We start from the raw sequence: 13,596 nt of genomic DNA, 5'->3' as shown, positions 1-13,596 counted from the left end.
TATGATTTGTATATAAACAACTCCAATTAACCTGACTTTTTAAAAAGTTTTTTCATAAAAAGTATAAAACTGCCTTGAGAATACATATTGAACCTCGCAACCGAATGCCTGAAACTACGATCATTTATATCCCATCCATATCATTTTTATTGCGCTAAGTTTCTGACAAGACTCGGTGAACATTTATTTTTCTGTTCTAAATTTCAGATGAAATTATCGACACAGAAATGGATTTTTGTATTTCTGGTGACCTGCATGGGACTTTTTATTGTTATACAAAGTGCAATTCTAACTGACGAAGCCAGAACACTTTATAAACGAACACTTGATTTAAACAAGGATATGATTTCTTTGAACTCCTCCAGGTCAAGGTTTAACTCGCACGACCCATCTGCAAACTCATCCGGATCTACTGAAGAGGGAGCTAACTCTAGTTTTACAGGCACTGAGCGTGATGTCTTTATCCGTAAAGATCGAAATCTTCACGAGTATGAAACTGCAGACTGGGAGAAAGATATTACTTGTTCTGATGCGGGAAGGAAAACGGTGGCAGAGGATCTTCTTTGTTGGGTATATGCAGTTTCACTTTGTTTACCATCAATTTTTCAAAACAAATATTTAAAGAATAGATATTTACAGGAAGAAACAGGTCACTTAGGAAAAACACAAAGTCCAAAAATCATCTGGATTGTAAAAATGTACTTGTCTATCTAGCAGTTTCTAACTCTCTTCCCATATGTATGTATGTATGTATGTATGTAGGTAGGTAGGTAGGTATGTATGACTGATTGACTGACTGACTGACTGACTTTATTTCCTCTTCAACAGAGATTACATCAGATTAATCAAATTCAGGATAATACAAGATCATAAAATAGAACAGAAAAGTGACAAAAATACAATAGTAATACTGTGTCAGCTACCGTATTGACAAAACGAAATATCTCAATACCTGCAATTATGCAAATCTGCAATCATTTGGCTGAGCATGGCACTGATCTTTTAACAGTTGCTTGATGATAATATTTCGAAAAGTTAATACGTCTATATTGTTATGTGCTTAACATTAAGTTCGAGATAGCAACGAAAAGGAAATGGAAAACTTATAACAGTGTAATTCTATATGTAGTTCTTTTCATATGACACATTTTATCTATGTATGTATGTATGCATGCGTGTATGTATGTATGTATATATGTATGTATGTATGAATGTACGCACGCACGCATGCACGCATGCATGCATGGATGGATGTACATTAACCTACCAAATCATACAACCTACTCTTCCATATTGAATAATATACCCGTACACTAACCTACCCAATCATACAACCTGCCTATGCATATCGAACTCTACCCGTACACTAACCTACCTATTCATAAAACCTGTTCATTTATATCGAGCATTGATTTCCGTACATTAACTTACCAAATCATAAAACCTGCCGATATATATCGAACTTATATTTCCGTACATTAACCTACCCTATCATACGATCGGCATTAAGCTACCTTTCTACTCCAATTCTCACGTAATCATCACGCCCTTTATTAGCATCGGATGTGCTTCAAAATTTGTATACGTAAATTTTGAAAATTTTAAGACTAGTAATAGGTTAGGGTCGCGGCAAAGAGATTATCATCTGATTCTTAGATTTCGTAATACCCAAGTATAACGGGACAACTAAACACATTTGCATTCTCCTCCATCCTATTACAGAAGAGACCGACTTTCTTGCCAAACTACAAAAACCCATGTTGGAACTCCTCAGATGGGCTGCGGTGTCTTCCATATTTTCACATCATCGGTGTATGTAAGACGGGCACTACCGACCTCTTTCTGCGTATGATACGACATCCGCAGATCTTGGCCAATAAAGGCATTTTGAATAAAGAGACCTGGTTTTGGGCCTGGAAACGCTATAAACATGGTAATATGCGCACGTGTGTGTGTGTGTGTGTGTGTGTGTGTTACATGATCTAAAACTCCGCAGTTCCTGAAATATATCATTAATATATGTATGTTTGGTACCCAACCTTGCCAACTCTATCTACTCCCCTCAATCAAGAGTGAGAGACACAGTATGAATAAGGTTGTATAATTGACGCCATAGCGCGGTATTTTAATGCAATCGAACATACATTTCGGCAAGTGCGCCAGCGTCTGATTATACTTTCAAAACAACGGAACTTTGTTATGGACCTGGATATATTAGTGCCACTGTTTACCAACTATCCTGAATAAGCATGCTACTTTGCAAGTAAAATACACCCAACAAATAAAAAATATAAAAAGAAAAATGATCAAAACAAGCAGATACTTTAATACAGGTGTGACAAGATGAACCGGGCTTTGGTCAGATAAACGATGATACGATGTTTATTTATAAATGATTAAATATACAAAAATTCTACACCCAAACCCGTGCGCATAAATTCCAAGACTGTACTTTGAACACAATGATGCGCACTGAATTAAATAACTGAACGCTAACTGAAATACTCTAACGAAAAATGATTCCGTTCCTAACTGGAACGAATTGTAAGATATAATATAAAACGAAGTCAACAATAATAAATTAAATGAAATTAAATAAAAATTAAATACAGAAACAAACAATAATTAAACTCTCAAACAATGATATGGCTTCGCTCAAATAGTGATAACTGGTTTCCTGTAAAGAATGACAATTTTTAACCTAAATAGTGATAACTGATTTATTATGAATTGGAGCACGTAGCTTGTGAAGTCCAATTAATAACTACAAGGTAATTTATGCCCCACCGCTCTGCCTGATGTTCAAGGAGCCACCACGAATAGTCCGTCCATCACGGTTTGCCTAAGGATCCGTAGAACCTTTAGTTCCCTGCAGACCCTTTGGGCTTGAAGCTTTGGTCCCTCACCACGAGATCACCAGTATCTTTCTCAGGGTCAGCGTCACTACCGACAGCAGCACACCGGGTATATACCAACCTAAATTAGCACCAGGGCTAAAACATCACCTACTGTACGGTGCTATCACAAAGATACAGCATAGTTCTGTCACTATCGCTCTATCTCTCTATCACTCCTTCAGCCCGTAACGCGTTTTCAGCTGAAAATATATATAAATCCGTGTAATAGAAGTGACACGGTCATTTATAACATGTAATGACACACGTGACACATGCGAGTAAGTGGGATTGATCATTTGATAAAAATTATATCATCGGGAATGCCGAATAAAGTTATAATAATAATCAGGTTCATATGTGAACTTGCATCTGACGAGAATCTTACAGAAATTGAAGTAACATTGTCTCGTTCCTTAATTCATGCAACATTAATGTGAATACAGTCCTTTTGTTCAGTTATATACTGGTGAACTTGAAAACGTACTATAATAAAATCTAACATTGCATTACAGTTCGGGACTACTAAAATGCACAATAAATATCAGAACAATAAAACGATGCAATACTATCATATGATACAGAGAGGAACATACAATTCACATGCATAAACTGCACCGCTTACTGACATGACCTTCCGTAATGTGAAGTTTGAATGTACCATGAGCCTACACTGGCTATGTTGCGATGCACGGCTTGTGATCTCAAGGTAAAATCGGTTTTTCTATCGTAAGCACTTCGCTCACGCACTTCTTAGTGAGTGAGCCGAACTCAATACATCGAAATAATGTATGATGTAGATAAAACACCCTCAGTTAACCGTGTAGACAGAAACGAAATCCAAGTACATTATATTCCCAATATTCATGAACAATAAATATACACAATTCCGTGACAACTGGTCTGACCACATTAGTAAATAGTTTGTAAGATTCTGAGGATGACAATTTTAACAATGATCATTGTGTGTAGCAGCTTGTTTGATTAATTTGGAGTTCTTTTTATGCTTTAGTTCCATTTAGATTGGGAGTAAAGTATAGTGACATCTTTTTAATCCCAGATGCGGTTTAATTTTGTTTACCAGTATAAAAGCACTTTTCGTTACTCATTTTAAATCCACCATTTTTGACAGCAACAAAATTCCGAGTTATCTAAATAACATACATTCCACTCTTTTCACAGACTGTATCAGTGATATTAATCTATAATAGCAATAGGCCGATTGTAAGGGCATAATTTGCGACGTCATCAGCTTAAACCGTAAATCTATTTATGATAATAAACATACGGCTAGGACGTTTTTCTCGGCTCTATGACGTAACCTTATCTGGTACCAATATTACAGGTGAAAAAACAGGAGCATGCATTCTTGTACATCGAGACTAAAACTTATGCCGATATTTTTATTAACCAAGCGGTCAGTAATTTTACATTTAAAATCAATATTAAGATCAAAATCAAAATCACATCTGACTTATAGAACGAGTTTTATTTTTTTAATATAAAATAAGCAAAATCACTCTTTTCAAACCAATGAGACAAGGTAATTCCAATATTAAGACCCCCAACCACAAGAGAAAAGCATCAGGATAGTAAGATACAAATTTGATAGAATTCTTCTTTTAATAACTCAACCACATTTCCCTCATTGTCAAGAGAATCATATACGGGATATCCTTGTGGTAACGTGGTCTTCCTATTCTTTTTTTTAAATGAAAGACAAGGTTTTTGGTTATAATGTTTTTATTTTCTGCTTGATTTATGTCGATGCTTCTTCACTCTTAAGTTATCGAGATTAGTTTTCTGTAACGGGGTGTGGATGTTACCAGTTATTATCTTCGTCTTTATTTTCTTCTGAAGTTTTGACTGCACAATGGGGTTACCTTGAAAATTAATACAATAATTAATTTAATACATAAATTAATAATTTTAATGTAATTAAAATTAATACATGGCCTTGGCTGGAAATAGCTTTTGAGCCTGTGTCCACCACCTGTCCATGGTTCATCATTATTAATTTCAAGGACATCCTGCATACACATTTTGATTTTCTCTTCCCATTGTTCCCAAGTTTTGGGGTTATAGGTTTCATCAAATCCACAGAATATTAATTTCTTTTCTCGGTACTGAGACTTTAAATAGTCAAGAGCATTAAAATTGTGTTGCAAAGCCGCTTAATCGTCCCAAATGCACTCTTGTTCCAAATATAGCTAAAATAATATTGTTGACTTCTCTGCTTAAACCTCAGTAGATAGCGACTGAGTGCATTGTTCTGGCTCTATACTAATTAAACTAACGTTATAGTATACCAGACTATGCAAGTGATTGTATTCATGAAACGAAACTGTAAATGTGTTAAGGGCCACGTGATAGATGGATCTTTCTGACCATAAGTACTTCCTCGCTAAATAATAATAATAATAATAATAATAATAATAATGATACTAATAATAATAATAATAATAATTATTATTATTATTATTATTATTATTATTTGTGTCTGTGTGTAAAGAGGTGTTTAGATCCTAAGTCTGAAAACATGATAATATGGCATGCATCTTTGCAAAAGCTATCACAAATATATCACAAATATATCACAAATTCACCCTTCCAACAACAAGGCACAGTATGTCCAGATCCATAAAATATTAACCTTTCGCATTCGTCGATAAGTTGAGCGATAAAGTAATGTCTTGTTCTTACATCATGCTGTTGTACTCTGTGCAGAAAACCATGTTCCATATTTTCCGTTGATTTGTCATTAATTAAACATTCTAAGACATGAAATATATATTATTAACTTTGACTTCAAAACGCTATCCATAGGGTCTAATATCAATATTGGTTCCAAACGTTACGGGCACACAAAATAAGAAGAAACATCTAAAATTGGATAAACTATTTTGTATGATAGGATACAAATAGTTAAAGGGGTAGAGTCTATTAAAGCAAAGACTACAGTTTAAAGTTGTAATACATAAAATGAAGTGTTTTGTGAGCCATGCTGCTTCTATTATTTTTCAATGGTATGCTCAGTGCAATAGAAAACATAACTAAATTTATAAATACTGCTACAAAGTTTTCTGCTATTTTAGTAATATTAAACAAGCAGTATTGCTTTTGTAACAAAGAAGACAGACAATATTATGCCTATAATGTAAAGAACATTTAAGTATCTTCATACAAATTCTTTCATCACGTTTAAAATATGGTATATACCGAATTGTCCACAACATACAAAAATAGACGCTGTACTGATTGAAAATATTCCTATAGGAATAGTCAGACTGCATAAATTTTAAAAGAACTGACGTAGTTAAATACTATTGGCTTTAAGTGTACCATCATTGGAATAGAATGACATAGTGAAATACAGTTGGCTTTAAGTGTAACATTATTGGAATGGAATTACATAGTGAAATACAGTTGGCTTTAAGTGTACCATCATTGGAATGGAATTGCATAGTAAAATACTATTGGCTTTAAGTGTACCATCATTGGAATTGAATGCCATATTAAAATACTATTGGCTTTAAGAGTTCCATCCTCAGAATGGAATGACATAGTCAAATACTATTGGCTTTAATTGTACCATCCTCAGAATGGAATGGCATAGTGAAATACTATTGGCTTTAAGTGTACCATCCTCAGAATGGAATGACATAGTGAGATATTATTGGCTTTACGTGTACCATTAATAGAATGGAATGACATAATGAAATACTATTGGCTTTAAGTGTACCATCAATAGAATGGAATGAAATGGTGAAATAGTGTTGGCGTTAAGTGTACCATCATTAGAATTTAATTACATTGTTAAATACTTTTGGCTTTAAGTGTACCATCATTAGAATGAAATAAAATACTGAACTACTAATGGCTTTAAGTGTACCATCCTCAGAATGGAATTACGTAGTGAAATACTATTGGCTTTACATGTACCGTCATTGGAATGGAATTACATAGAGAAATACTATTGGCTTTAAGTGTACCATCATTAGAATGGAATAACATAGTGAAATACTATTGGCTTTAATTGTACCATCATTGGAATGGAATAACACAGTGAAATACTATTGTCTTAAAGTGTAACGTCATTGGAATGGAATTACATAGTGAAATACTATTAGCTTTAAGTTTACCTTCATTAGAATGGAATGACATAGTGACATACTATTGGCTTTAATTGTACCATCATTGGAATGGAATGACATAGTGAAATACTATTGGCTCTAAGTGTACCATTCTTAGAATGGAATGACATAGTGAAATACTACTGGCTTTAAGTGTACTATCCTCAGAATGAAATGACATTGTGAAATACTATTGGCTTTAAGTGTACCATCATTATAATGGAATTACATAGTGAAATACTATTTGCTTTAAGTGTACCATCAATAGAATGGAATGAAATACTGAACTACTATTGGCTTTAAGTGTACCATCCTCAGAATGGAATTACTTAGTGAAATACTATTGGCTTTACATGTAGCTTCATTGGAATGGAATTACATAGAGAAATACTATTGGCTTTAAGTGTACTATCATTAGAATGGCATACCATAGTGAAATACTATTGGCTTTAATTGTACCATCATTAGAATGGAATGACATAGTGAAATACTATTGGCTTTAAGTGTACCATTATTAGAATGGAATGACATAGTGAAATACTATTGGCTTTAAGTGTACTATCCTCAGAATGAAATGACATTGTGAAATACTATTGGCTATAAGTGTACCATCATTGGAATGGAATGACATAGTGAAATATAATTGGCTATAAGTGTACCATCATTGGAATGGAATGACATAGTGAAATACTATTGGCTTTAAGTGTACCATCATTAAAATGCAATGACATGTTGAAATACTATTGGATTTATGTGTACCATCATTGTAATGGAATGACATGGTGAAATACTGTTTGCTTTAATTGTACCATCATTAGAATGGAATGACATAGTGAAATACTATTGGCTTTAAGTGTACCATCATTAGAATGGAATGACATAGTGAAATACTATTGGTTTTAAGTGTACTATCCTCAGAATGAAATGACATTGTGAAATGCTATTGGCTATAAGTGTACCATCATTGGAATGGGATGACATAGTGAAATACTTTTGGCTTTAAGTGTACCATCATTAAAATGTAATGACATGTTGAAATACTATTGGATTTATGTTTACCATCATTGGAATGGAATGACATAGCGAAATACTATTGGCTTTTAGTGTACCATCATTAGAATGGAATGACATGGTGAAATACTGTTGGCTTTATGTGTACAATTAGAATGAAATGACATAGTGAACTGCTGGCTTTAAGTGTACCATCTTTAGCATGTAATGACATAGTGAAATACTGACGGCTTTAGGTGTACTATCATTACAATAGAACGATATAATTTAGAACGAAAATACTTACTGTTGTGTATGAATTAACATGTCAATAAAATACGTGTTGTAAGAAATCTTTCACGTGACTTTTGACCATAAACCTGGTATCATGGATAGAAGATTACTGAACTCGTATCAATGAACAAGAAATTGTAAAATACATTATTGACATGGTATCATTCAGTGCATTCGTCTGATATAACTTCAAACTCAGTTTGATAACACATAAGTCATCCATCAGTCTTTGCTTATTATGCTCACAACTCGTCAAAGATACAAACCCTTAATAAAGACATTCGACCTTGAAATCAAAACCAGAGGGTCAATTAGACATCATAATGAAACTGTATTCCAAGTTTCATAACTTTCATCCACACAGTTAAAAATGAACAAAGACAACAAACAATCGCTAACTCATGATGGAGGAATATTTATCGCAGGACCATCGCATAAGCCTTTGTGATCTTTGACCGGTAGAGGTGAACGGCCACCTCTTTAGTGTGTGTGTGTGTGTGTGTGTGTGTGTGGTGAATATTTTTTTACGTAGCTTTAAAAAATTTTCAGTCACATCTCTACGACGTCTGCAGTGTGGCAGTTTATAGTGATGTCTAGCACTGGGGCATCATGCCGCAGAAACGTAACATGATGTCCCACCCAGTCACATTATCCTGACACCTGGCCGACCAGTCACAAATCTTCTTTGGTAACAAGCCATGAATAATGAACTATTATTTGAGTGTTTCTGACCGCTTTGCGAATCTAGTGGTGCTTTGATTGACTGGAAAGGAATACATTAGTGGTACTAGGGGTGTTTTGATCGAATGGAAAGGAATAAATTAACGGAGCTTGGGTTGCTTAGATTGAAGAGGAAGAAATAACTGAGTTGAGCTCTGAGTGGTTTGATTGAATAGAAAGGAAAACAAGAGCAGAGCTAACAGTATTTTGATTTAATAAATATGAATAAATGAGCGGAGCTATGGTTGTTTCAACTGAATAAGATGTAGTAAATGAGCTGAGTTTTGGGCGCTTGGATTGAATGGAAAGGGGGAAAAAGAGCGGAGCTTGGAGTGTTTGAACTGAACGACAAGGAGTAAAGGAGCGCGATTTGGGGTATTTAGGATGACTGTAAAGGAGTAAATGAGAGGAGCTAGGAGTGTTGTGATTAAATGGAAAAGAAGATATGAGCAGAGCTAGGAGTGTTTTCGTTGAGTGGAAATGAAAACATGAGTGGAAGCAATGTGCCTCAATTGAATGGAAAGGAATAAATGAGCGGAGTGAGGGTCGCTTGATTGAATAAGAAGAAATAAATACACGGATCTAGGGGTGTTTTTATTGAATGAAAAGTTAAAGAAGAGCGGAGATTTGAGTCTATTTGTTGAATGGAATGGAATAAGTGAGTGGAGCTAGGGGTGTTTTGATTCAGTGGAGAGGAATAAATTAGCGGAACTAGGGGTAGTTGGGTTGAGTGGAAAGGAATAAATGTGCGAAACTAGTGTGTTTTGGTTGAATGGAAAGGAACATATTAGCGTAGCTGCGGGCGTTTCGGTTGAATAGAAAGTAATAAATTAGCGAGGATAAGACTATGACAATGATCACAGAGCTAATGTTCTTGTTGCTGTTATTATTATTATTATTATTATTATTTCAGAAATATTTCACAAAGCGCGACTTAAGCAAGCGATGACTCTGGAAGACTTCCTTGATAGTTTTGACTCCAAAGCCATCAGAATGTATACTATCAATACTGACCAATACGAAGATTTTCATCCAATGGTAACAGGTACAGTTCGGCCAAACACTTATGATAAATATCAATAATGCAAGAGGGACGTACTTGGCTGAAAGCCACCTGAACACTTCGTGCGAAGACACTTGAGTTAGAATCATATATTCTTAGATTTACTGACTTTTCAGAGGCTTAGTGAATATTTGAACTACTATAAAGGTAAATATAGTTTGGCAGCTGAGGCTTTCGAGATTCAGACTAGCTATGCATCGGATTCATGCTCCACTTTTTATATGAAAAATGCTTCCAAAAGCAATGCCGATAATGAAAGAAATGATATAGACCTCTCTACTGGGTCTACTCGCTGGTTACAACTTAAAAAATAAACACAAATCACCTCACCGAGTTAGTGTTCTCCTCCATCTTCACGCTGATTCATTTGTTGAATTGGGAGACATTATGTGGTGTATAATCGGGACGTTTTCTTTTTAGGGGTCGGATCTTCAAAGCACTAAGAATATTGCCGTCGGGTAATTCTAGTGATCACGCAGCTCATACATTCCCTACAAATTTCTATTCCCATTACTTTGATACATTAAATATATATATATATATATATATATATATATATATATATATATATATATATATATATATATATATATATATATATCGTTGATATTATTTTAGCTCTTCGCTCGAAAATACAAGCAACCATTAATTTGTTCTTGTAAGTCGATTTTCTGCGGTCAAACCACACATACTGTGTACTTCGTACTGCGCAGTACGTAGTGTAAGGTGGCCTAAATTGCAGCACTGGCAAAGATCGACCTTTAATGGAAGTCTACTAACTCTTGCATGTGATGCCTGTGGATATCAACTAGGTCGTCATCAATGAACAGCAATCACATAACTAATGAGTACGGTGTAAGCGGTCATCAGAGAGTTCGTCGTACTATTGAATATGCTTTATTTAGTCATCAAAGAGTTCACGATACTATTAAATATACTGTAAGTGGTCATCAAAAAGTTTTTTTTACTATTGAATATGCTGCATATGGTCATCAAATAGTTCGTCCTACTATTGAATATGCTGTACGTGGTCAACAAAGAGTTTGTCATACTATTGAATACGCCGTAAATGGTCATCAGTCTGTTCATCGTACTATTGTATATTGTGTAAGTGGTCATCAAATAATTCAGCTTTTGCATAACTACTGCACCGCTCCTGCAACCTAGAAGACAGAGGATTCGCATCGGATGCGTGAGGTCGCGGGTTAGAACTCCAACCGAGTCATACCAAAGACTTATAAAAATGGTACTAACAGCATTAGGAGATTATTGTAAAGACTGATCGGCCTGGTGTCAGGATAGTGTGATTGGGTGGGACATCATGCTATATGATTCCCCAGTACTAGAAACCACTATAAACTGCCACACTGCGATATGACTGAAAAAACTGTTTAAGCTGTGTTAAAAATCCAAATCACACGCACACACACACACGCACACGCACACACACACACACACACACCAATTGTATACGCTGTAAGCGGCTGTCAAACAGCGATCTTACAACCACAGCATGTGCTATAAGTATGTATATTGATCTCATAAGACAGAATAATATCAATTGTATTGTCTCAAAACAATGGGATATCTGTTTGATTGGTGTGTGTGAAATGTATGGTGGGGCAATTTGTAATGATAAATGCAGGAAAACAATTAAAATTGGACTGGTAGATTGAATTATTTTCAGAAGACGTTTATTTTCAGGTCACGGTGATCCAATGGATTTTTGGGATCAAGCCAGCTGGAAAATGATTCCACAGAATGATCCCAGGATGGACGAACCGGTGTACACAACACCACATCTCGTTAAGCACGTAAATCCAGGTGTCAAGCTTATATTACTTTTAAGAGATCCGATTGAAAGGTGAGCTGATAGTCTAGACCAGACAAATGGTTCAAAATAATAAAGAAATGGGTAAGTTTGGGTGGGGTCTGTGTGTGTGTGTGTGTGTGTGTGTGTAGCAGAATATTATATAAAACCCTTGATTACATATAAAAAGATAAGGGTACAATGAATAAACGCGGAATATTCTCAACAAGTAACTAATTGTTAAATGATCTACGGAACCTGCATAATTGATTGCTGATGAGATGAAAATAACTACCGAAAACAGTTACCTCATTTTGCAGAAGGAATCTACGTATGTGTATAAAGTTTGAACCTCAATTCATTTTCATTTTGTCGCTGCACAAGTACTATCATGCAAACTGGGAGATAGTGAGCACCTACAAGGGACTTTGTTCTCAAATATATCGTGCGTTGCATATAATTCTCCTCATTTTATAAAATTCTCCTTCGACAGATTGTTTAGAAGATCCAAGCGTGATTGTCGGTCTTCCTACAGAGATGTTGTAAAGAACTTGACCAAATATTAAAATTACGGTCTATGGGAATTGAGGTAGTCGTCTGTGCTCATGTGATGCATAATACATTTCAAATACTTGGCAACGTACTCCTCCCAATGTTTTGTTGTTGCAGAAACGTTCAAGTTAAAACGTCAATTAATTGTGATGCGTAGGCTGTAGTTGGTACAATTACTATTTCATAAGTAGGCTGTAGTTGAGTTGGTAAATGTATGTCATAAGAAGGCTGTAGCTGATAAAGTTACTACGTGAGAAGTAGGCTGTAGTTAATTGATTTATTACCGGAATAGTAGGCTGTATTTGGTACATCTACTACGTGATAAGTACACTGTAGTTGATAAGTTACTACGTGATAAGTAGGCTGTAGTTGGTAAACTACTACCTGATAAGTAGGCTGTGCTTGGTACATCTACTACGTGATAAGTACGCTGTAGTTGATAAGTTACTACGTGGTAAGTAGGCTGTAGTTGGTAAACTACTACTGATAAGTAGGCTGTGCTTGGTACATCTACTACGTGATAAGTACGCTGTAGTTGATAAGTTACTACGTGATAATTAGGCTGTAATTGGTAAGCTACCACATAATTATTAGGCTGTATTTGGTACATCTGCTACGTGATAAGTACGCTGTAGTTGATAAGTTACTACGTGGTAAATAGGCTGTAGTTGGTACTACTACCACATGATAACTAGGCTTGTTGGTAAAGCTAATATTTGATAAGTTGTTACAGTTGAGATAAGTAGGCTATAGTTGGTACAATTACTGTGACAATTTGTGTCGCGTCATTTACAAAACGTTTGCTTGAATTCCATATCTGAAAAAGTTTCCCTTTAACATATACAAATAACTGACTGTTGCAATCTCACAGAGGTAGATCAGCACACATTTGTAGCGTATTTTCATAGATTTATTTTTTAAAGAACCTGCTCGATCTTTGCTAATAGCGTTGTCATATTTTCAGAATCGTCCTGGCCAATACGTGTTATTTATTCGGTCAGGGATTCGGTCAAAAACTATTTATGATTTTTAACTGTTGGGACGTTCATTAATTTGCCCTATCCACAAATTACATTTTCATTATATGTAATTTTAGTAATACAGGACACACGATCCTGAATATGCTGTACTTGCATCTCT

The 13,596-nt window shown here is 35.1% G+C and overlaps 1 protein-coding gene across 1 annotated transcript in view; it reads left to right on the top strand.

Annotated features, from left to right (window-relative positions):
• The first annotated feature begins 226 nt into the window (after positions 1–226).
• Positions 227–13,596, top strand: part of LOC149783240 (carbohydrate sulfotransferase 15-like) — a 36,743-nt gene continuing 23,373 nt past the window's right edge. Inside the window, exons 1-4 of the mRNA XM_089933086.1 lie at positions 227–570; positions 1,723–1,933; positions 9,945–10,076; positions 11,799–11,958. Of these exons, the coding sequence (XP_089789212.1) occupies positions 256–570; positions 1,723–1,933; positions 9,945–10,076; positions 11,799–11,958 (818 nt within the window). The 5' untranslated portion in view covers positions 227–255. The remainder of the gene's footprint in view (positions 571–1,722; positions 1,934–9,944; positions 10,077–11,798; positions 11,959–13,596) is intronic.

The sequence above is a fragment of the Sinohyriopsis cumingii genome, chromosome 14 (genome assembly GCF_028554795.1).
Source record: "Sinohyriopsis cumingii isolate HCF-2022 chromosome 14, ASM2855479v2, whole genome shotgun sequence".
NCBI classification, from domain to species: Eukaryota; Metazoa; Mollusca; class Bivalvia; order Unionida; family Unionidae; genus Sinohyriopsis; species Sinohyriopsis cumingii.
This window is presented reverse-complemented; position numbering and strand designations above follow the sequence as displayed.